The sequence below is a fragment of the Thunnus maccoyii genome, chromosome 13 (genome assembly GCF_910596095.1).
Source record: "Thunnus maccoyii chromosome 13, fThuMac1.1, whole genome shotgun sequence".
NCBI lineage: Eukaryota > Metazoa > Chordata > Actinopteri > Scombriformes > Scombridae > Thunnus > Thunnus maccoyii.
The window spans coordinates 9,749,295-9,775,513 of NC_056545.1; the positions used below are offsets into that span (position 1 = coordinate 9,749,295).

Genomic DNA, 26,219 nt, shown 5'->3' on the forward strand with positions numbered 1-26,219 from the left:
CAAGACACAATTTCCCTCTGGTTTTTCTTGCTATTCATGGTGAAAATCTGAGGTTATACTATGTATCAGCAGTTATATTTGACTCATTAAAAAGAAAAAAAGCTAAACTTGTGTCAGACATGGCCATCATCTGTTTAATGACAATAAATCAAAGTTAACATGGGTCCTTGGAGAGTTAGAGGTAAAGAGAACTGATTCCCTGAGACTCAAGAGGATTATATGGCACTGTTTCCACTTTCCATCTTTGCCATAATAGCTTCAGTTACATCAGTAAAAACGTCACTTTACTCTTTACTTTAAAAAGTACCTGCTGTATTCATAATTGTAGTGATTGGCCACTGCAAGGCACTTCTCTAAAATGAAATGGAATACACAATCGACACTCAAAGTAGAAATGAATTTTAAAAAAGGCAATATAAAAAGAAAAGCCATCATGCACTTATATGAGTGTCTGATAAACAGCACACAGACCAACAACAGGAAATAAGAGACAAAGTAAACAATGCAGCAAGCAGCGAGTTTCGAACAGCAAACACTCTGCAGAGTTTTGAGAGAGTCATTTGAGACATCAAATGAAAATACATGAATGAAAACACACTCCAGCAGTCGTCATGAAGCATGTTTTGAACAATTGCCAAATTTCATATATCTTTGAAACCACCAGACAGAAGACACACTGTAACATTTCTGGACTAAAGGCCTCCATATGCTTCAAATGGGGTGCTTGTTGGACCGCTGCAACTATACAGGCGCACAACAAAGTAGTTTATTTCCAAAACAATGTTTTCCATGCCTTATTGTTTTTCTTATTCAAGTCCTGGTAGCTTGTTACAGTGATATCATATCGAATGGGGAAGCCTTTGATCGTGACAATCAGCTTGTACCACATTTGTCTGAAGTGCTTTTGCATTTTTGAGTTGGAGTAAAATATTTCTGGAAGGAATCAAAACAAGCGTTGTTGGTGGATCATAAGAGAACATTTGCACAAAGCTGAAGCGCTTTCAACTCCTCCAGGTTTGAGCCACTGGGCAAATTTTGTGTTTTGAACGCAGCTATAACCTCTTTTAAGACCATTTTCCCATAACTGCTCATTCATAGGATTCATCACCTGTAGACTATAACGACACATAAAAGATACAGATAGAGTAGGATGCAGCCAGGAGGCGGCTATGACAGCAGACTTTTATCCCTGTTATTCAGTTAAAAAAATGACTTTAGACTTTCATACTGAGACTTCAACACATGAACTTAAAGCAGAGATTCACTAAGGATTTGTTTAAATGATCTGAAAGCTATGTTTCAAATATTAAGTATTTCAATATATTCTTGACTAAATCAGGTTGTGAAAAAACATCCTTAGCTTGTATTAATTAAGAGTTTAACACCTAAAACCAGCCAATTTTCTTCATCAGGACCGTGCAGGTGTGGTTTGATCAGATTTGATTTTGATTGGTCCATTTGAACACATGACATCAACTTTTTAGAGCCAAATTACGCCCACTTCAGGAAAAAAATTACCAATACATCAATCTCTCATGTGAAATGACGACACCTGTTCTGCATTTGGCAAAACATTTTGTATATTGTTGGTTCATGTATAATTTCATTACTAATAATAAGAAGCCAATAGAGAAAATTGTTTTTCAGGGCCTTCAAAGACCAGTGTGTTATAATTCCAGTTTATTACATTTTGGGTCTTGTTTTTGTAGTTTCATCCATCATTTCTATCAAAAAAAACATAAGTAATTAAAAAAAAAAAAATTGTAATAAGAGTAATAATGAGATCAGGGAACACAGTGAAATCGCTAAAAACAAGTCGGACGAGGTAATAAACACAAGCAGTCATATGATCTAACACGTTATAAACTAATCCAGGTGAGTCAACCTTATTTGGAAGATGAAACAAAGGTGAACGTTCTGTTGTAAACATCCATCACAGACCAACTTACTGCTTCGACTTTGATCAGCTGCACTTCTGGTAACGTTGCACACAAAGAGGGATTATTTCCAATATTATTTTCCCAGACCGGTGTGAGCTTTAATACGAGTCTCGGTTGGTGAATAACCATCAAAAATTCACCAAATAATTTTAATTTAATTAATTTTAGTTTAGATGGCAGTGAGGGATTTTTTACAAACATTTCAGAAGTGTTGATTTTCACTTTGACATCAAATTCAAGTTTAGAATCTGGCAAAATTGTTATTTACAAGCTGTCTGATCGTGTTTCTTGCCTCCTGCCCAGTACAACAATATTGAAACTGTTATGAATGATGGACAAAACTGCAATAATAAGACCAAAGTTGTAATAAAGAAAATGATCCTTTAAAGAATTGTAAAATTGTAAAAAAAAAAAAAAAAAAAAAAATCTCTGCACACCTGATTTTGCAACGGGTGAGTTGGAGGAAAGTAACTTGAAAACAATGAGAAAAGCTGTCATCAGATGTATCACCTGCACCTGACAGACACAGACAGAGGACACAGTGTGCAGGAGTTTTTTTTTTTTATCATCCTTTAAAGAATTAAAATTGACCACAGTCCTTTTGAAGCAGTCATGAACATTCAGATGAAAAGTCTGTGAAACCCCCTCGTTTTGACTGCATATTTATTTAGACAGGCCAGAAGTATGAAATTGTAGGATCGCATCAAATTCACTAACACAACACTAACTATTCTATCAACATAAAAACATGTAATAACAGCAACAACTGAGATCATTGCTCTTCTAAAGGAAAAGCTCATAGCACAATCTTAATGAATCTTGACCTGAATCCTTCTACATTCAAGATTATTTTGACAGTTGACAGTTGACTTGACAGTTATAAATTCAAGGCATAAGCTTTTTGGCTCGAACATGAGAATTCCCACCCGTGGTCATGATATCTGTCTTGTGTGTGTTTTTTCTGTGAATTCTTCATCTTTGTAGCAGATATAAGCAGAGTAGAGCGTCACATGAAGACAAATCAAACAGCTCGAGGCAGTTGGGACTTGCATGAGTGTTGACAGCAGTGTGGTGTGTGAGAGTCCTCCACTTGTGCTGCCGTTGTGTCTTACAAGTTTGTCTAAGGTTTGGCCTGTGATAATTATAACCCTCGTAACAGGGATATTATGTGACTCAGTCACATCCTCAGTGTACATCCTTCTCAAACAAAATCTTCAAAAGCTTCATATAATTCAGTTGATGTTTCTCAGTGATGATACGCGGCAGCATTCCATGTGCGGTACCAGGACCTGAAAGGCCAAAGGGAGGATCACAGGATTAGGACAGATAAAAGACAGACATTTTTACTTAATGCAGCGATTAAGTCTTACAGGAATAGTTTGACATTTTGGGAAATACACTTACTTGCTTTTTTGTTGAGAGTTAGAGGAGAAGATCGATACCACTCATATCTAATTTGTGTAATTGTCACAAAAACTGAAGTGTAAAAATATCAATTTGTCATTTTATAGCCGGGCTATGTGCTTAACTAGCTTCATATTTAACAAACACAGGTATGAAAGTAGTATCAGTCTTCTCATCTATCTCCGCCAGAAAGCAAATAAGCGTTTTTCCCAAAATATCGAACTATTCCTTTCCTTCATCCTCAACAAGGTGACACACATCATGGATGTATTAAAGGTGCAGTGTGTAGAATTTAGCGGCATCTAGTGGAACAGACTTGCTAGAAATGGAATATAATATTCATAAGTATATTTTAATTAGTGTATAATCACCTGAAAATAAGAATCGTGTTTTCGTTACCTTAGAATGAGCCCTTTATATCTTAAAGAGAGCGGGTCCTCTTCCATGGAGGCCGCCATGTTTCTACAGTAGCCCAGAACGGACAAACCAAACACTGGCTAGATGCCACTAAATTCTACACACTGGTCCTTTAATTTGCTTCTTCTCTAATGTGAAAAAGTAAGGGAAGTTTGTGTTTGTATATATATGTTGTTTTGGGTTTTTTTAACAAACTATTCCCTTTAACAAATACAGTTAACACATTTTAAATGCAACGAGTAAAATCAGACTTTTTTTTTGTTTTGTTTTTGGTTGAAAGGCTTCATGTTCTTGTAATTATGAAGGCTGTGAGAGAAAAGAAGGTTTCATACCCTGGTGAGCTGTAGGAAGCTGGGTTGACCTGAGATGTTAAAGAGGCGGAGGCTGTAGACAGACTGTTAGGAGAAGCTTCACGGCTTGCACTGTTTGGAGAGGAATTTGATGAAACTGGAAGGAAAAAGGTCAACACGTTATTGAATAAGCACACACACACAGAAACCAACATACAGGTGTGTACATGGATCATACACAGTAGCACTCACGCTATATAGTGATAGTAGGAACATCTTATGTTGTTTTCAAGGTCAAGAATGAACTTTCACTCTAACTGATGTTGTCAAATCCAATTCTGATATAGGCAGCGGTGGAAAGTAACTAAATACATTTACTCAAGTACTTTACTTAAGTAGAATTTTGAGGTACTTGAATTTCACTTAAGTATTTCCATTTTATGTTACTTTATACTTCCACTCCACTACATTTCAGAGGGAAATATTGTACTTTCTACTCCACTACATTTATTTGACTGCTTTAGCTACTTTTTAGATGAAGATTTGACACAATGGATAATATAACAAGCTTTTAAAATACAACACATTGTTAAAGATGAATCCAGTGGTTTCCAACCTTTTTGGCTTTTGAAGTCTTACAAAAAGCAGTGTGTAGTCGGGGTCACATTTCACATGTCTATGAGTTGTTAACAGCTCCACCAAATGGTAATTTTTCCCTCTAAACTTCTCACATGGTTTCATTTCAAAAAATGTTAAAATGATCCAATATTTCACCAAAAATCAAATATTAGAGAAAAAGTCAAAAAACTGAAAACAGATTAATGTATCAGTACTTTGCTTTTTCTTCTTTCCTCTCTCACAACCCCTCAGATTTATCTGGTGACCCTTTGGAGGGGCCCGACCCTTAGGTGGGAACCACTGGACTAAACTAGCTAACTGTATATAAAGTAGTTCAAACTAGCTCCACCTCCGACAGTAACATGCTGCTTACACACTGATGCTTCAGTATTAATAATCTAATGATGTCATATATAATAATACATCAGTCAGAGGGATGAAATGAGTACTTTTACTTTACATTTTGCTGCTAATACTTATGTACTTTTACTTAAGTATGATTTATCAAGCAGGACTTTTATTTGTAATGAAGTATTTTTACATTGCTGTATTGGTATTTATCTGAATACTTCTTCCAACGCTCATGATCAGTACTTGAATGTAGGAAACAGTACTTGCCTCCGCCTGAAGCCAGAGGGCTGTAGGATCTGGATGCTGAAGCCTGAAACAGTGTGAAAATGAATCAGACAAAGTCAAGTTCACATCAGAGCTGAGGAATATAGTTGCTTTATAACCAAAAATCTCCATATTAAACATTCTGATTTCAACAGGTTTTTTATTTTTAAAAATGACATAAACTGTGCTCAAGGAAAAAAATAAAGCTCTCATACTTTAAAGGATGGAAAATTGTCTGTTTATTTTTTTTTATTTAATAACCTTGATGATGGTTTAATGCCTCAAGGTCTGTTTACTCTTCAGCTGCCATAACATGAATAATGTAAGGATCATTTAGAACTTCTTTATCTTTAGTGTGTAAGAACCTTTATCATGTTTACTAAGAAACATTGATCACTTGCAAAAACTGCATAACTGTCTTTTTTGAATTTCCAATTATCTCCCTAAAGAGTAACTCATAGACTTATGTTGCGGCTAACCATTCTGGAGCTGTAGCTGTGTGATTTGACTGGTAAACTAGCCACTGGGCAGTAGATCCTCTTCTCCTTCTGACGCCGATTACAGAACCAAACTCGAACCACCTCCTTCTCCATGGACAGCTGCTCTGAGATCATGGTTATCTCCTCGGAGTTGGGCTTGGGGTTCTGAAAACCAAAAAAAAAACAGTCATTTCATTTTCTCCTTCAAATGTTAGCATGGGAAATCTTTAAACTTGCAGTAACTGATTTTTTGGCCACTCAGGGGTAGCGGAAGCAAGTTGTGAACACAACATATCATCACCTTGTTAACAAACACTTCCTTATTTCCACATCCAGCAGTTACAGTAACATTATTATTCATTTGAAGTTGTGTTTCTGTCCACCTGGTGAATATAAGTACAATATTCACTCTGTTTTAGCTCTGTTTTTGCAGGGTATATCTGGTTCTTTAGCTGCTAAATGCAGCAGGTAGTGTACAGTGAGTTTTTAGAGACTTTTCTCTGAAAACAGCTGTCTGCTGTGGCTGAAAATGACGTTATGAGATCACTGAGAGTGAACTAAAACAGTAAAGGCGCAGCTGGACAGCTAAATAATAAGCTGAAATACAGAAGCTTTGAAGCTCCATACAGAGCTGCAGAGCTGCTGATAATTGTCTGTACATTCATCACTACAGGCGACACTTCTAACATTGCACATTTTAATTTGATCAATTGTATATTGATTATAGACACTTTAAGGTTGATAGTGGATAACCACTCCCAGTGTCTAAGATATTTATCTATCATAGTGGTCCCTTGTTTGTGACATTTTCAGTTGTCAACTTTGGAACAGATACAAAATACTGACTCAAAGTCTGTATTACATAACGTGAATAAAACGTGAAAAATCTGAATTTTAAATCATAGACTGTTTTAGCTAATGAGAAAACGTTTACTTAAGCCATTTTTAAGGTATTCCTATATGGACGGTTAAGTTTATAAATGGCTTGTAAACAAGGAACAAAGTTCACTGTCAAATAGGAACTGTACAATGCTCTGTGAGTCTGTAACAACATTAATAATGGTTTGAACATATTGTATGTATGTATGAGTAAGGAAAATTTTGTACTTATGCATTTAAAGCCAATACGTGTACAATTTGAAATTTTCTGACATGAAAAAGATGGCCACACTAGTTGCTCTGTGAGGCTGTAGTTAATGCTAACGTCAGCATGCTAATGTGCTCACAATGACTAAAATCATGTTGTTTGATGTTGTCACAATGTTTTAAAAGAAACTAGAGGCTCACAATAAAAACTGGTTTAATATCGAATCAATCTTGTGCTCACATCAAGGAAACGTTTCTCCAGAGTCATCTTGATGTTTGTTTCAATGCTTGTTCTCTTTTTCCGTTTGCGTCCGTAGCCCTCCATCAGGGGCGGCAGAGCGATAGGGTTGTTCATCGAGTCGGAAGGTGAGTTCTCTATCATAAAAACAAATATTACATAGACATTTATCATCACTTTTAAACAGCAATAATAATCAGGTAACAGTTAGCATTAGCCAGACTGTAGTTCGATTCCCATTCAGTCACAACAAGCAGTTGAAATCCTGACCTCTGTCCTATGCTATTAATCAAAGTGGTTAAGGAAATGATTTGATATCTTGGTCAATATACTTATTCACTTTCTTTTCGCACAAAGCTGGTGCTATTTTCATCTAAGTTAGATGAGAAAATCAATACCACTCTCATGTCTGTAATTACATTAAATATCAAGCTACAGCCAGCAGCCGGTTAGCTAAGTTTAGCATAAAGGCTATGGGGAAACAGTAACTGGCTCTGTCCAAAGGTAAGGAAACCTGCCTATCTCACCTGTACCACAAAATCTGGAGTATTGCTGTCATTGAGGTTGCCAGGCAACCAGCTAAGACTCCAGGAAGTAGTACCATACATAAGTACAAGTTAAACAAACAAGATATAACATTGTAATTAGTGACCTTTAGAGGTGCTGGTAGGAAGGGGTTTTTTTGCCTTTGGACAGAGCCAGGCTAGCTGTTTCTGTCTGTTTCCAGTCTTTAAGCTAAGCTAAGCTAACCGTCTTTTGGCTGAAGTTTCATAGTTAGCATACAGACATGAGAGTGGTATTAATCTTCTCATCTAACTATTGGCAAGCAAGCAAATAATCATATTTCCCAAAGTGTCATAAACAAAATATAGAAATACAGTTCGATTATTGGGATTATTGTGAGGATATAAACTAACCAAACTCACTCACCTGCTAATGCAAAACTCAGGCAGTCCTATTATCAACAGAGGTTGCAAGTACAAGTACAAGCTAATGTAGCTGGTAAGAATGGTGGTAATGGATAAAGGAAAATCATTACAATATACATACACCTGAATTATCATTTTAGAGCTGATATTGATAGTTAGTAAGATGCTAATATGTAAAATGCTTTAAGTTAATGTAAAATAAAAAATAAAAAAGTTTTAAAACACCTCTTCAAATAGACAATTTTTTGGATTTTACATTTTCATAGCTTGTTCATCTATCCCTTTTTATATCAAACTAGAATACAATGGTAATAAAAAATAAAATAGCAGTTACTGTGTTGTACCTGCGTCACTCAGCCATTTCTCCAGCAGAGGTTTGAGTTTGCACATGTTTTTGAAGCTGAGGTTGAGAGCCTCGAAGCGAGAGATTGTGGTCTGGCTGAAGTCATTGCCATACAGTTTTCCCATCGCAAGGCCCACATCTCCCTGTGATAGTGCACAAACACACACACATGTAGAACATTAAATATTATCACTCTCTGATACAAAAGTCAAAGAAGATGCAGGCACAAAACATAATTCCTAAGTTGACAAAAGAAATCTTAAGGTTAATTTACTGTTTTTTTCCAGGGCTTTCAACCACATCTCGTGTTTGCTTGAGTTGGACTTTGAGTAAAGGTTTTTTTTCCAAAGTTCAAGAATTAACTTATATGCTCATATTTTATAATGCATTAGGGCAATTTTAGTCTTAGGATCAAAATAAGATCCCTACATCTATATCTTTGTTATGAAAATTTAATTTGATTTCTGTGAAAATGTATCTATCTTTTGTGTATCTCAATAAGATTAATTGGTTCACATTTTTTTCAGAAAAAGTAGTAACAAATGTGTAAGACAGTATTTGTACAAAATATGATGATATTTAGTGATATGATGTACAATGTAAACCAAGATCTAGTAATTGCCAACTTTGGTCTTATTTTCATAGTTTTTGTCATCATCTCAGTTATGATAACATTGTGTTCATCAAAATAATTGCTGAGATCAATGACATCGCTACAACTAAGACCAATGGGGCAACAAGTTGTCTAAACAAGTCAACGAGACAGGTTGAAAATAAGCCAGCAGTTTAGCTAGATTATATAAACCACTTTATTTAGAAGGAAAACTGAGGGGGAGCACATCTGAAATCTTGGTGGCACAGGAAAACAGTTAACACAACTACAGTAAATACATTAAATCAAAGTTGAAGTAGTAGGTCAGTGTGTAAATTGTAAAGGATGTTTACAACAGACAGTTTAGTAATAATTTTACTGTTTACACTTGTTTTCTCCTCCGAATATGATTTGTTTCCAACCTGTCTGATCGTCTGACTGCTTGAGTTATTATTACTGATGGAAATGATAGCCAAAAAGTACAAAATTAAGACAGAGTTGTGATAAACCAGAAGTATCATTTGATGTTTTCACACCTATAGTTTATTTGCTCCGGTCCGAATCAGTTGATGAGTTGAAGAACTTGCGTTTTCCCCTCGGTTCGGTTTCTTTTCACACAGAGAAAAATCCAAACGAGCCAAAATGCTGCACTACAAGCCACGTGAGAACATTCACTTCATTCACTGGTCAGATGTGTCTGGGGCGGGAGCAAGAACATAAACTGGAGGTCCACTGGCCAAATACAACATATTACGTTGCACTAGTCCAGGTTCGACCTCGATTCATTCTCCGGCTAGTTGTTAGCTACTGCTAAATTAGCTCATCTGCATCCCACTATGCAAAGCTCACCAGGCTACAGGAGCCTTTTCACTCAAACTTGCAGAGTACATCTAGTAGTTGGGTCCTATCGAGGTGGGATCATGTTCCCACCACAAAGGAACCACTCCAGAGCTCATTTGGGACTAGATTAAAACTGCCTCCTCTACAGGGTCTCGGTGCGGTTGTTTTGGTCTGCACCCGCGTGCGATTACTGTGTTCACACCTGCAAAAACGAATCACTCCGACGGGAAAAACGAACCAGAGTTTGATGTAACCGGACTAAAACGTGCAGGTATGAAAACAACCTTGAGCACTGCAGACAAGTTCTTTTAGGGCTCCAGAACAAACCATAAATACGACCTCATAGAACGACCTGAGAGATAGAAGATACAAAGACTTCTTAGGTGTGAAAGTAAATGTCCTTAAAGGAGAAGATAGTGGGGTTCATCCTCTTCAGTACCTGAGTGAAGCCCAGTTTGATGCGTCTTTGTTTGAATGCTTTAGCAAACTGCTCCAGTTCCTCCAGATCACTGGGTTCCTCCTGTGGTGGTACCGCCATGTGTTTGGGCATCTGCAGGTGGGACATGTCCATGTGGTTCTCCATAGACGGTCCTGCCAGACCAGAGCGACTCATAGCCTGGATCAGAAATACATCACAGAAAAAATCTTCAGGTTCCAACTGAAATAAAAGAGGCAATGAGGTTTTTACTGTCCTGTAATACAAAATGACCATAATTTAACTGCAAGACTCAACATTTAGTTGCCCAGATGTTCATATTTCTGTGCTGCTGTTGACTGGCAGCCAACTTGCTTCTGTGGCTAGTAGTGCTGCTTTCTGACAACATGGCTAGCTGCACTCTTACAAATAGCTAAGCTGTACTGCTGACAGAACAAAAGCTTGTCACTGGAGTAGGCTACGTTCCTGTACAGGTATAACCCTCTTTTTAGTAAGTAAATGTTTGTACTCGTACCATTTGTACCAATAGTACAATTTTGTATCCTAATTTTATCTTTAAACCTGAATTAACTGATTTTTGGCCACTTGGGGGCAGCAGAAACAAGCTGTAAACACAACACTGTCATATCAACACCTTTTAAGTTGACATGTTAGCAAACATTTGGAGTCATGTTTCTGTCCACCTGGTGAGTAAAAATCCAATATTCACTTTCTTTTAGCTGTTTTTGCTCTCTACAAACTCCTGAGAAAAATATCTGTCTCTTTAGCTGCCAAATGCTCTGCTATGTTCACCAGCTAGTCGTTAACTTTGTCTGTCTGCTGTTTGGTGCTGAGCAGGTAGCCTACAGGTGATTTTTAGAGCTTTTCCTCTGAAAACAGAGTCTGTGGTTTGTCACTACAAGCAACTCCTTTCACATGTTATGTGATCCATTATTAATATCAAAACAAAAACAAAACAAAAAAAAAACTCTCTCCTAACTGTATCCAGGTGTGTTTGTTGGCTAACTACACCTTAACCACAGTTTATTTGCCTAACAAATGTGATGAACGGAAGGATGAGAATTTCCTTCCTCAGGAAACATGAAAAGCTCATTTTTGGGGTATTTTACATCCATGTTTGTGAATTCGAAGTCTTCTTCTTCCCTGCTTTTGCCTGCACATTGTTCTTGGTGTATTATACTTTATACTGAGGTGTGTGTGTGTGTGTGTGTGTGTGTGTGTGTGTGTGTGTGTGTGTGCGTGTGTGTGTGGTGTGTAGGCAGGAAGTGGTCTTGATTTACCTGTGGAGTCAGAGCCAGTCCAGGTTGATGCTGAAGGAGACTAGTTTGACTCTGGCTAGGGAGGGACAGCAGGTTCTGCTGCAGTAGGGCTGCAAAGAAAAAACAGCAGATTATTGATTAATCTGTTCACGATAGCAAGACTTTGGTAAGCTTGTCAGAAAATAGTTTGAGCCTCTTCACCCAAAACTTCAAACTTAATTAAAAAATGTGTGCTTATGTACAAGTTAAATTGACCACAGCATGTTAATTAGTGAGCTTTAGAGGTGTTGGTTGGTGTATTTTTTTAACTTTGGACAGAGCCAGAAGTCCTAGGTTGATGGATAAACTGTTGTTTGTCAAGAAATAGTGACAAATCACGTAAATTCTAGTTTTTATGTTCCTGTTTGTGTGTGTATATTAAACAAACAAGGTGTGTCATGGTAAATAATCAGTTTTAGAGGTGCTGGTTGGCATATTTTTAAACTTTGAAGACCACCAGGCTAGTTGTTTCCCTCTGCTTCTAGTCTTTATGCTAAGCTAGGCTAACAATTTCCTGACTTCAGCTCTGTACATAACACACAGACATGAGATTCATACTGATCCTCTCATCAAACTCCCCCAAAAAGAACCAATAAGTACATTTCCCAAAATGTTGAACTACTTCTTTAAAGACAACAGGTCTTGTCAATTCAACATTTGTCAGTGCCAGTTTTTGTTGACCAGTTAAGTATGAAAATCTAGACTTTGAATTAGGACACGACTAGTTGTTGTAGATGTAGATTGTAGATGTTTTTGTTAAGCTCTTGAGCCCTGAAGTTCATGTTGCTATAAGTAAATATATATATATATATATATATATATATATATATAAATCTAAGATGCCATGGGTCACTTTAATCAAATGGGCATTTTCCAAATGACTATAGCATTATTTTATACACATTCACAACATCAGTGGATGTTTAAGACTCTACCTTGGTGGCTGGTGGGGTTCTGGGAGAGCAGGAAGGGGGAAGGGGACGAGAGGTGAGACGGTGGCATCAGAACCAGCTGCTGCATGGTGTGGAGAGAGGTGAGCTCCTGGAACAAAACACATATTTTAAGGACATTTTACTTTAGTAACAATTTCAACAAAGTTCTGATGACTGATTCTTTCCGATTCTTGGTTCCTTCTCAGTATTTTGGCGTATGGCAGTGATTGAATTCTGTACTTTAGTAAAGTTGGGGTAATTGTAAGAGACAGAATAACAATAATAAGGTGATATTAGTGTAGTTTCTGTGCAATAACCTTGAATCAGGGCTGCAAAATGCAAAACTACCTGTTTCTACATAATGTCATGGCCTTAGACCATAATATTTTGAAAACATGAACCTATATGACTTCATTAATTCAGGTTATTACCCCATTAATGTCACCATATTACCATTTTTAATCAAAATATTACACTGATATAACCTTATTATTGTTAGTAGGTTACCGTAGTATACCCATTGTTAATATCAAGCTATTACCATATTACTTTATTATTACCTCTTAGTTATCAGAATATTACCCCACTATTACCTATGTATTACCAAGCTAGAATGTTAAGTGCTACAAGATATTATTTTATCCCATAAAATAGATCAAACTCCAGAATCACTGAATCCTACATTTCCCATAATGCATTTTTATAATGTCTGTAGCTGCCTGTTCAATGTCCACATCTATCACACTCCACATTTCCACTTTGTACAAGGCTCCAAGCCCAAACTGAGGTAACCCTCATGACATCACCGTGACATCATCAGGGTCATCATCAGCCAGAGAAGACTTTAAAGAACTGCTTTCACTGGTTTATGTAGCACTCCTCTTGCTGAGAAAATGGATCTGGTAACACTTTACTTTAAGTCCCCTTAATCAGCATTAATAATCACTATATAAACATTTAATAAATGGTTAATAACACTGAAATGTAGTTGTCAGTAGATATAAGTGTCTTTCAATGTATATGTCAATAACTCCCTCTGTTGGCGCCATAAGTGGAGGCTGGTGTATAAAGAGATAATGAATGACAATATAGTAAAAAATTGTTGTAAATAAAATGTGTCTTTATACGTGACACTGTAACTGTTGTTAAATACTGTAGATTAACAAACACAACATACACAGTTTTTCAAATTTGTCCTAAAACAACAGTCAGGCACCCATATGAACATTAACATGTTTTTTTCTTGCTGTAATCATTCCTCCAGTTCATACTGACCATTAAAAGATCCCTTCATAATGCACTAATGTAAGTGATGGGGACAAAATCCACAGTCCTCCTTCTGTGCACAAGTGTATTTAAAAGTTTGTTTTAAGATAATATGAGGTCAAATCAAGTCGATATCTTTCAACCTTACGGTCTTTTTAATGCCAAAGTCCCTTCCTCTGTTATGAGCCTCCCACTGCAGCTGAACAGGAAAACACTGTCCGTCGGCACACAAAGAGGGAATTTTTTTTACTAAAAAGACTGTAACTGTGGAAGATATCCACTTTATTTGACTAACTCAGACTGCTGAAGCCTCATATAAACGTTAGATAAACTTTTAAATACATTTTTGATCTTGAAAAATTGTGGATGTTTCCTTTAAAATAAAATGTTACCAAGTTCAACTTCATTGTCATATACATTTAAAATGTTCAATTGAATGAAATGCATCTGTCCTGGCTCTGGCTCTCTCAGCCATTAAATCTATATGTAAAAAATAAATAAATAGATAAATAAAAAACAAAAACAATAAGTAAGAATCCTACAAATAATAAATCACTGAGTTATGTAAGTGCTTACTGTTCAGTATAAATGAATGATCACCATGAATCTTTGTGTGCAAAATCAGTGGAGTTCCCCTTTAAATAACATTTAAAATGCAGATATTGAGTGAGTCTATGTCCTACCCCAGTCAGCTGACCTCCAGGCACCGGAGAGCCCTGTGTCAGGTGACATGTCTTCAGTGCGGAGGCTGAATGAGGTGAGTCGTTGATATCCTCTGTTTTTATCTAAGACATGGAAAGCACAACCGAACAGCGCACACTCCGGTTAGATAAAAGAAGAAAAATGGATCAGTTGGTTTTGTAAAACTGAGAGGATGGGAAACAGTGTCTGTGCATAATTTCACGGACAAATGGGTCCATGTTTATATGTGTCTGACTATGTGTGTGTGCTGTGTAGGGAGACAGCACACACGCACACACTCATATATACTCGCTCCAGGACCAGTTTGGTCACTAAACATGATACAAAGAGTGATAGACTCTCTCCCTTCCCTTGGGCAAGCCAGTATGCAAATAACCCCCCCCCCCAATCCCCCTCCTCCTCCCGAAAGCCACTGCACTTCCTGAAAACATGACCACTGAAAGAAAGGTCCTCCTCTGCCAAAAAGAGTGTTTGGAGAAGTATCCAAATAGCTGCAAACTATTTGAGGTTTTTTAAAGAGATGGTAGTCATTATTGACATCTGCGGGTAGAGCAGGTAGTTTATCCTGAGGATGTTAGCCGTCTAAATGTCTGTTAAACCTTAAGTCTTGAGTAAAGTGACAGTCAATAATACCGATAGTACACTCAGTATTATTCACACAGCTCTGGGCTCTTTATATTCCAACTCAGGTTTGTGAAAGGATATAAGAAGTCTGGTGATACTCTACATGTGTCTTATTATCATCAAATCCTATGAAAAATCAACAATAAATTGATCCTGCTAACAAAAAAGGGTGTTGTATATCTTATTCCTCTGTGCCATAAAGCTCGATTATTGTCCCAAAGCTATTAAAAACAAATCAGTCTTGCACCGGATGACATTTAGTTTATTTATTTAGTTATTTTAGTCAAAAATGCTGCTCTGGAAATACTCTCGAGAGTGGTTCCCAAACTGGAGGGCTGTGAGATGATTGAGAAATTCGGAAATACTTTTAATATCCTTTAATCTTTGCTTTTTATCGTAAGATACTGGATAATTTTACCACTTCAGGCTTCTAAAACCTGTTCAAATGAATCAATCTTTGAGGGCAACATCGCTCTTTTGTAGCTGATTGCAACCCAAACAAGGGTTCATGAGTGCTGATTGTTTCTCTTTGAAAGGTTTGGGGCCACTGCACAAGAGCGCAGCTGAAAATAGTCCCCAACAAATGCACTCCTGTTTGAGAAAGGTTTGCAAAAACTACAGTGCCTTGCTGTTTTAGGAAATTACTGAGCCTCTTTTGAAAATGTGAATATATATTTGTGACCCCTTTTTAAAGATTTGTCTTTAGTAGAAACCAATGGGCTTAGGGCTGACTACCATAGACAGGCTGGGGTAGTAGAACGTATTGAGAAACAGACTAACACATTGTTGGTTTTGGCCTTTTCATGAGAATTGTTGACAATAAGAAGAATGTAGAATAACATCTGCCTTATCATTTAACATCCAGCAGCAGTTAGATCTCCGTTCTAATAACAGGATCCTGGTGGTTCCTTTGAGTCTTTGCTTTCTCTTGATGCTCCTGCAGCCCACACAACGTCTCTCCCAGTCAACATTTAATGGCAGTTTCAGTTGTTTTAAAAAGGAAAACAAATAAAAACCACACATACAATCGCTGATTGTGAGGGATGGTGTAGCAACATGTTACTAATGTTGCTAAATCTTTTTTTAAATGTTTACATGAAAGATTAAGACATGAGTTAGATCAGTTTCCCCTTAAAATATGTCATGAAAGTGTGTAAAGTGAAAGTGTCAGTTTCACCCACTGATCTGGATACAAATGTTACCGTGTCTAAGTGTGTTAGCTAACAGGAAAAGGTTACTACATGTCAAACAAATCCTCCTGATGACAGAGACCTCTTTCATGAAATCCTCATTCAAAGGAATTTGAACACTAAGTTATGAAGAACTTTGTTACTCACTTGTCGATTGAAGTCGAGTCCGTTTTGCTCTAAATGACAAGAGAAAGAAAGAAATTCAGAGTTTTAAAATGTGGTTTCTGTGACATTCAACTTCAAAGTGACACAGAACAAATCACATCATAACAAATATCAAGTCTGTTAGCATTCAAACACTGTTGACATGTATATGTGAGACATGATATCAATGATTATTTTGTATTACACAGTTTTTTCTCCACTGAATATTTCTCTTTTTGCTGCTGCAATGACCTCATTTGAGTAGAATTTGATCTAACTTTATTCAAAAAGTAAATCAAATTGAACAAAAACTGCTGCTGAAAAGTAAAACTGACATTTTTGCAGCAGTTTGCTGAGCAGTTTTTGATGGTGCTGGCTGCTGACTGTTCACACGCAGAGCTGTGTTTACAAAAAAACACACTTCTGACAAGTCTTTTCAAGAAGTGATGTGTACAGCACGCAGCATAGGAGAGGACAGAGAGAGAGAGAGCTGATAGAGGAGAAGAGTTCAAAGGTGTGCTGGATAAGCTCGCATCATTTGAATGTCAAATGGGGCCTTTGGGACTGTGTGTGTGAGAGAGAGGCAGTGAGCTGCTGGAGACACACGATGCAAATACACCTATAAACCCCCTCACTCCCCAACCCAACCCTTCCCCCACCCTCCTCACCTCATCACCGCCCCACTATGTCACTGGCCCAGCAGGGCAGCACAACCAGCTTCACAGCCAAACTTCCAGTATGGAAATGACCAAGACATGCAAATCAGCTCCTATGAGCTCAGGACGCCTGTTTTTAGGGCTCTTTGACTGACTGCATCACACACACACACACACACACACACACACATATACACACAGCACATATTTACTGTACGTTAAAAAAAAGTCGATCCACTGCAGTGCAAAAATGATTGGTTTTAACCAGTGTTTTGTTTCTATCTGTTAGTCCTAACATGTACTAGAGAGTGAACAGACTACAAGTGAATTATTATAAACTGCTCAGGGAACAAGTGGAATGATATCATCCCTTTGGCACAGTAATCTATTTGACTCCAGTTAGTCTTGAGGGCTGAATATGATGCCAAATTACATTTGTGCAGCATGAAGACTGAAGCTATGTCCCAATTCTGTACCAGATACTGTTAGTATACTGTATGTGCTATCTACTAAGTGTCATAGTATAACTTTTGGAATTGGTATACAATAAATCAGTATAAATTTCTATTTTGTACTAACAGGTATGATGAAATATGTGCCCAAAAGGAAATTAAAAGCTGTGATGTTTCTCTGCTATTTAAACTTCACAAAGTGAGAGAATCTCACTATATAACCATAACGTCCCTGGCTCCATATTTCCAGTCTATATCTGCACTATAATCTTTAAACTTCACAAAGACACCGACCATGAACTGTCTGTTTCAGGTGCAGACCCCTTGTTGTATGACATCCTCCATCTCTCTCTCCTCATATTTCTTATTATCACTCTCCTGTTTATGTCCAATAGAGGAATAAAATGCCCCAAACATAGTGAAAAACTTCAGAAGAGAGAGCTGCATGTCTTGTCTTGCTTTCTGAGATCTGCCTGCAACTATCTCTCCACTGGGGCTGCAACTAACGATTATTATCGATTAATCTGTTGATTATTTTTTCCATTAATCAACTTAAGCTATAAAATTTTGAAAAATGTTGACCGCTGTTTACTAAAACCCAGAGTGACATCCTCAAATGTCTTGTGCCGACCAACAGTCCACAACCCAAAAATATTCAGTATCATAGAAAACAGAAAATATTCACATTTGAGAAAGAAACAGATACATTTGTGTCCCTTTTTTCTTACAAAATGACTCAAGACAATCGATTATCAGTATAGTCCTCAATTAATTAACATTGTGGGACAATAATGTTCATCAACTGCAACCTGAAATGCACAGCAGATTTCTTTTGCATGATAAATTCTTTAAGTATATTTCAATTTGTTCCTTTGCCGGTCAGATTATGCCACGTACTCAAAACCTGCAAACAGACAATATAGGGACAGAGCTCTAGTATCAGCTGAATCAGGCTTCACCTCAGGCTAGGGCTGACACTTTTTATTAAAAATTTGAAATTGTTCTAACGTCGGGAAAAGATAAATATTTGGTTTGTAACAATCTGTCTGAGTTCTAAAGTGACAGTGCGTAAACTCACCAGGCCGTGCAATCTAAAATGAACCGTCACTCTGATCTATTGAGTGCCTGGTTTTCCATAAAGTAAAGGTTTTTCAGTAACAGGAAAACGACAAAACTATACCAGGTAAAGCTAAACAGACAATTATGACACCAAATCATCTAAATCATGACGAAAAAAAAAAAAAAATATATATATATAAATGGCTATAGGCACCAGGGAACGATCATGGTCTTGCTAAAATAATGGTAAAAACTGGAAGTACAACACAGTGTACTGTTTCCTAAACCTACTCACGCATGAAACTCAGGATACAAAACTAAGTCAAAGTCAAAGTTCTGCACTTTGTATATCCACCATCTACCACAACAACCTCCCTGTGACTTGCATGCAGTACAAAAGCGCAGCGCTTCCTCCATTTGAAAAAACATTGCCACTGATCATGATTAGGCAACAATTAGCTTTAACCCTAGATGTATTTGGCAGAACAAATTGTAGTAGATATACATTATTTCTAGGTGACAGGGTTGCACAAAGTGAGTTGCACAGCTGTAAAGATAAACATTACAGATTCAGAATGTTTTTCTTATAGTCAATACTTTGTGGGAATACAGTATCTTAATGATCAGAGAAAGTGTCACCTAGTTTCATAACATGTTAATGGTTGAATAGTTAAAGGTTTTGTTCACCCACATTACAAAACAATAACAACATATTATCTGATTTTCCTCTAGTGTTATCTACCCATGCTGATAGCACTGAGAGATCTGTCTCTGAGATTTTGGTCTCCACAAAAATACAGTGGAGGTGAATGGACTTTGTGGTGCTCATGCTACTAAAAAATTACATTAAATTCAATTTCAGAGACAATATTGCCGTTACTTTGGGTAATCTACAGAACACCAACTGTTTTTATACTTTTTACTTCTCCTTTAGAAAGAGGTTTAAATGGAGGCAAGGGAAGGTTTGTGGATAATCCAGAGGAATATGGACACTTGATTGGAAAGACGCATTACCGCTGTATTATTTAAAGGACCAATGTGTAGGATTTAGTTGCATCTAGCGGTGAGGTTGCAGATTGCAACCAAATGATAGTGCTCCCTCTCCCTTTCCATGCATGTAGGAGAACTATGGTGGCCTTGAAATGCGAAAAACGTGAAAAGCCCTCTCTAGAGCCAGTGTTTGTTTTGTATACATAAATGTTATGAATAATAAATTCTCTAATAGTAAATAAATGTTCTTTAGCCTAAAATAAAGGCTGCATTTAAAAATAAAATAATGTGCATCCTAAAATAAAGTGGATCGATCATATTGGGTTCTTAGATTGTTCCTATTTTCTGTGGCTTCAGTTCAGATTTGAGTGGGTATGTTTGCTCCAAAGATTTCTGCTTTGTCTGTAGTAGCGCTTCACAATTGCCACACTCTCAGAACATATAAGACAAACTGGTTTTTAACTGTTCCTGGAGGTATTTGCTTCATTTTACACGCGTAACTACAGTCATTGTGTATTGGGCTCTGAGCGCTTCCAAAACAGGGGTGACCTACGCTCAACAATGTACCTGAACGCCTCCTGTGTAGTCACTCACTGCTGAATTGCTAAACATACTGCTAACGCTACGCTTTCTGTCTAGACACAAGGTAAAAGTGTTGTTGTGTGTTTTCTCTGACTTGTGTTACACCTCGTCTCTGGTCTCTCCCTGACATGATGGAGTCAGTCAGCAGCACCCTGAAGCTCCATCCTGCCCCTGCACAGAGTGGAGCAGCTCGCTGATCGCTGGCTTATTCAAAGTTTATTAAAATTAAACCTATCGTGTGTCCAAATTGCACCAAATTTGACACTGCACTCCCTTTGTTTCACAGCCATACACCCGCCAAGTATGGAGTCTATTGGATGAACGGTTCAAGAAATATATGAAGGACATACATACAGACATACAGCGATTCCTTCCTTTAATAGATAGATATAACAATAATACAACATTGGGTTAAAGGGCCAGTGTGTAAGATTTAGGGGGATCTATTGCCAGAAATGGAACATAATATTCATAAGTATGTTTTCATCAGTGTATAATAAAATGAAATTAAGAATTGTGTTTTTTCTACCTTAGAATGAGCCTTTTATATCTCTTCCACGGAGCCTGCCATGTTGCGCCACCATGTTTCTACAGTGGAGAGGGCCTTTCACGTTTTTTGCGAGTTTTGTGGCCATTGTAGGTTCTCCTTTATGCTTGGAAGGGGAGGGTGAGGGCAGGGGTATTCAGTTAGTTGCAATCTGCAACCTCACCATTAGATGCCACTAAATCCTACACACTGCACCTTTAACTTTAACAATCTGTTATTTTGACCCAGTGTTACACACAGTTTGCCTGCTCAGGGACTGCTGATGAAATTTAGTTTTCTCTAGCCAAGTCTGGGGTAGTCAATTGTCCCTGTTAAATAAACGAATAAAACAAATAAAATTGAGCTTTAGATCAAACAAATACATTGTTTTGTACAAAACAATGTACATGTGAGATTCAAAACATATACAGGTTATTGAGTGGCTTTTTCGGTAACACTAACAAAGTATTGTGGTGGTGCTATATTGATCCAAACTGGATAAAACTTTAACCCAATGATTTTTAGTGTGGATATATATATTTTGAATTTGGGTGAAACGACCCTTCCACAACAATACAGATAAGCCTCCTAAAAATGAAGCATGACTAACTAACGATGAGAGTTGCACCTGAATGAAAGCACATCTGATCACATACTGACAAAAAGTGCCTCGATGACCATATATTGACAAAAACACAGACATTTAATACTTCCACGAAAAACAGCCATTCACTTCTCTCATGCGTGCAGCTATTGTCTAAATAAAAGTTCCACATTTTCTGTTTGCTGGTTCCTGGTTTTGTTTTGCACTCTGGTTGCTGTCCTCAGCCCCCGGGTAGGCTGCATTTCTCAGCAAACAGCCTCTGGTGCATCCTGGTATAGCAACCAACTGCCACCAAACACACACACACACACACACACACGCATTTCATTTCCCGGAGACTTATCCCAAACTTAACCGTAACCACCACATGCCTACCCCTAACTTTAACATAACCCTAAACTAACCTTAACTTTAAACCAAGTCTTCACCCTAAAATTAATGATTTACGTTAAGGGGACTTGTTTTTTGTCCCCATAAGGGAGGTGAGCCCCCACAACATGAGGAATACCTGGATCACACACACACACACACACACACACACACACACAGCTCCTCACAAAACAACAGCAGATCAAGATGATGCTTGTTTAGCTTTTACTTGTAACACATTGGGCATCATGTGGACCAGTATGAGGAATGAGTTGTTGCTTTTAAAGCATGTTGTGTCTGGTGAAGTCAGAAAAAGTTGCATTTACTAAATACACCTAATGGGAATAACAGCATTAAAGATTGTTGAGCAGCGATAAAACTTCAAAAAGTGACATTATACTCAAATAAAAGGCTGGATTAAAGATGTTTAAACTGGAATACATCAGACACTGAATCCAAAAAATATTCTCACAGCTGAGAGAGAAAAAGTGTCTGAACATGGCTTTAAATGACATTTTCCTTAGATAATCCAGACATCTTTTCTTACATTAAAAGCGGCAATTAATAATTAAATCCTCTTATAATACACACTTCTTGTTCAGGCTGATAAAATATGAGAGTCTTTTAAATGTAAAGACAACAAACAAACTCTTTCTGTGGAACCCCAGCATGAGTAGCAGTGACAGAATAAAAAGCGATTTGTCCTGAGTCACATCTGTTCAACTTGTCCGTGTGCTGAGGTGATTCAGCGGGGTTTTATGAAGAAGGTGAAATATTCTTACCTGCCTGTTCAGCTGCAGCCTCCGACTGCTCCACTGTGTCTGCGCTCATCTTAATATCTGTAATGATAAATATAGCTGATTTTCCTACAGGATTGTAACTTTGGCAGGACAATGAAGCACTCAGGCCACCCAGGAAAATGATCTTGAGTTTATTCTAATGCGCCCTCCCCTCCACAACAGCGCACAAACTGTACACACTCCTGTGTGATCGCTAGTTATAATATTCATAAAGCACTTCCAGACCTCAGCCTGGCTCTCACTGTCATCTGAAGCAAGCACAGAAGCACACAAACTCCTATTAAAACTCAGGCGAGACATAAAATGATGAAGGAAAAAGTCATTAAAGAGCCTCTGCTGGAGGAGTGACTCACCTCAGGTAAAAGGTTTGTGCTGCTCCAGCTGCCGTCTGTCCTCCTGATTATTCAAAAGGAAGCTAGTGTTGGAATAAAAAGTTTGGAAATCCACGGCTGCTCATCGGCATTTTCCTAAGTGGAGAAACGTTCACCTCTGCAGTACACCCTGCACTGCCTGATTTGCATATGCCTCAGTGCGCCGTCCTATCTAGACTGTTTGCATAAAACAACAATGAGGTTACTGCACTTTTACAGTGTGTGTGTGTGTGTGTGTGTGTGTGTGTGCGTGTGTGTGTGTGTGTGTGTGTGCATGCGTGTGATAACAAGATGATGTTTGTATTATTCCCGCCACCTGAGATAGCTCAGTGCGTGTGTTGGTGATGGAGGGAGAGGGGCATCTTGCCAAACTTGCTCCCACTGATTTTGAGATAGTAAGTCAGAATGATTCAATAATAAACAGGTTGATTATTTTCACCTTCCTTTTTACAAAAAGAAACATGGCCATGTGTCCCCTTAAAAAGAAGTTGTCATCATATCTAATTGATAATGTTTAATTCTTTCTTTTATTTCATATATGTATATCTTTGTTTTCTTTTCATTTTGTATGTTTCTTACTGTCATTTACTTTCTTTGTATTTTGCAGAATCATGTTTTGTTTACTAGTTTTTGGGAGGGGTTGTCAGCTGTTTTCTTAAGTTGACGGGACAAGATAAGCCTAAATTTTGATTTATTATCTTATCATTCTGGCTTAAAAAGTCAACATTTTAACTTTCAATTTCAAAATTTTGACCTAGTATCCCAGTTTTAACTTTTATTTTTACTGTTACTAGCATTTTATCTGTTTTTTTTTTTTTTCCTTTTTCTGGTATTAATGGATCTCCATAGTGCAGTGAATGTATGCAGCACCTCAAGAAGTCTTGTCATCATAGTGGGCAGCTTTGTATATTTGTTCATGACAGAGCTAAGCAATAAGCAAGCATATTTCCTAAATGTTAGAGTGTTCTTTTAAAAATAATGGTAAAGTAAAAGAATTGTGTTTGTGACATTGGGTTAAAATCATCAGAAGGCACTCACACCCCTATATATTCCTTGAAGGTGCTAATCTAAAAAAAAATACTCTGCACAAAAGGATGAAAAAATATTAGCACACTGCTATCTTTTTCCCAGATCTTCTTTTATTCTGTGTGCACATGACAATGTTTCAACTGCCAGAGGTCCTCCTCAGGTAAGTGTGAGAGTGTGAACACACCTGTATGTATACTAGATGTGCTCTGATGACATGTCATACATCATCTCTGAAAGATATAATCAACGATATACTGTACTGGTAAGGATGATATACCTAATCATGGTGGTCACACAATGTCCATATAAATATCACATAAACGCTTCATTAAAAGTACAAATGCATACAGACAGAGGAAAAAATATAAATATGTTCTTAAAATGATGTGATATATTAGTAAATCAAGAGTAAAAAAACACATAGTACCTAATGCAATAGAGCACACTTAACTCAAATCTTTATTAGATCAATTAGCAGGGAGGTGTAGGATCATAATGCAGCCCTCATTGGACAAGATGCAGAGTGAACAGAGTACACTGGTGGAAGAAGTACTCAGATCCTTTACTTAACATAGAAATACTACAAATACTCAGTTTCAAGTAGAAATCATGCATTTAAAACTGTATATAATAAAGCTGCAGAAGTATTATCATATAAATGTAATGAAAGTATTCAAAGTAAAAGTACTCATTATGCAGAATGACCCCTTTCTATGAGGCTAGGTACAAAAAAAATCAATCAATCAAAATGTTTTCAGGTGAAAGATCCAATATTGATCCTTTAAATTCAGATATCAATCTTTACATCTGCCATGTATATATATTGGTGCAAAATGTTATGTGCAGGCTTTGGTTACTCGTTAGAGTAATGGTAATAGTAATAGTAATAGTAATAGTAATATAGTAATAAGTCAAATGTCTTCACTGTGGAAATCAAGTTAATGGTCTATTTTGTCCAAAAGTAACATTAGTCAAGTAAAATTTATTTATAACACCAAAAAGAACAACAGGAGTCGATCAAAGTGCTTTACAGATAAATTTAAGATACAGTTAAATATTTAAAACAAAATAAATATAGATAGAACTGTAACAGACAAAATTAAAACAATTTTAAAATGATTTAACATTTAAAGGGACTCAAAGGCAGTTGTCTCAAGTTCTTTACATCAGCTCTCTTGAATCACAACACGTATGAATAAAGATCAAGATTTTTTCTCAAGATATCACTTAGTCTCAGACATTTAACTTTCCTTTGCTGCACATTTTGGTTTACAATTTTAAACTTGGAAAGTTGAAAACAACAAGAAGAACTCCCGCACACTGTCTCACTGCTGAAATATTTATTAGATTACAACATTTCAGTCTGTCCGACCTTCATCAGGTATATGGGCAGCATCGCAACACTTTATATCATAAAATGCCTCAATCATCCAATGAGAGGACCACAGAGATTGGTCTGACTGATGAGCACCTTAAACTTACTCAAAGCAATTTGACCAGAGGCATGTCCATGATTATGCTGTTGCTGGGATTGTTGGACTGGCTGTGGCTGTTACTATTACCCAGGCTGGGACACATACATTTGACTGGAACTGTATATACCAGTCAAAAGTTTGTATAAAAAAACAGGGCTGCACTTTACCATTAGGCAAGGAAGGCAACTGCCTGGTGCCCCCAAATAAAAGGGCCTCAAACAGGTAAAGATTTATTATTAATTATGTTACTATTCTAACTCATTGTAACCCAAAATAACTTGGAAAAGGCCCCCAAAGCACTTAAAAAATAAGCAACTGTATACCTCCACTTCAGAGGAAAAACATTGTACCACTACCTGACAGCTAAATGTTACTGGTTACGTTGCAGATTCAGATTTTACTCACAAAATATACCAATAAAATATGATGCATTATTATTGATTAAACTATCCAACATTCTATAAGAATTAAAAGCTCCACATTGAACACAAGTGAAGTACATTTAAGTATATTTAAGTAAATTGTGCTAATAATATAATACCTCTCTTTCACTCTTCACTTTTTAAATGAAAAATGCAGGACTTTTACAGTGTTTTTACTGTGCGGCATTAATAGTTTTACTGAAGAAAAAAGTTTTACTTCTTCTACCACTGCCAATACCAACATTCCCAGTTAGAAAGAGGGTGAAAACAAAGCAAGACAGAGTTTGCCTGGGGCTCCCAAATCACTAAATCCGCCCCTGTAAAAAAGTCCAAACTTCAGCTTTCATCAAGAAGACAAATAGTTTTGTTGGAGCTCAGGATTTGTATAGAACACTCTGTCCAGCAGGTGGCGCATGCGCATATTGAGCTGTGTGAGAAACGCGACACAATAAAAAGAGAAGTGAAGAAGAAAAGCAGCCATTTGATTGGATATTGCTAGGG

The 26,219-nt window shown here is 37.2% G+C and overlaps 1 protein-coding gene across 1 annotated transcript; it reads right to left on the minus strand.

Moving 5' to 3' along the window:
• Positions 1-1,071: 1,071 nt before the first annotated feature.
• pou2f3 (POU class 2 homeobox 3) lies at positions 1,072-23,049 on the minus strand. Its single transcript, XM_042431527.1, has 13 exons — positions 22,775-23,049; positions 22,404-22,460; positions 16,387-16,415; positions 14,407-14,508; positions 12,461-12,566; positions 11,508-11,596; positions 10,231-10,407; positions 8,361-8,502; positions 7,091-7,224; positions 5,764-5,928; positions 5,288-5,330; positions 4,094-4,208; positions 1,072-3,229 (listed from the first exon to the last, which is right to left on the minus strand). The coding sequence occupies exons 2-13, from the start codon at positions 22,450-22,452 to the stop codon at positions 3,187-3,189; spliced, it is 1,194 nt and encodes a 397-aa protein (XP_042287461.1). The 5' UTR covers positions 22,453-22,460; positions 22,775-23,049; the 3' UTR covers positions 1,072-3,186.
• Between the last annotated feature and the right edge of the window lie 3,170 nt (positions 23,050-26,219).

Bases quoted from the DNA above. Each gene is read 5' to 3' on its own strand.
- pou2f3 (XM_042431527.1), bottom strand. From the start codon at position 22,452: ATGAGCGCAGACACAGTGGAGCAGTCGGAGGCTGCAGCTGAACAGGCA. The intron at 5,929-7,090 runs GTGAGCACAAGA...TTTGGTTTTCAG, and splicing joins TGGAGAAACGTTTCCTTGAT to AACCCCAAGCCCAACTCCGA. The intron at 4,209-5,287 runs GCAAGTACTGTT...TTTTCCTTCCAG, and splicing joins CCCTCTGGCTTCAGGCGGAG to TTTCATCAAATTCCTCTCCA.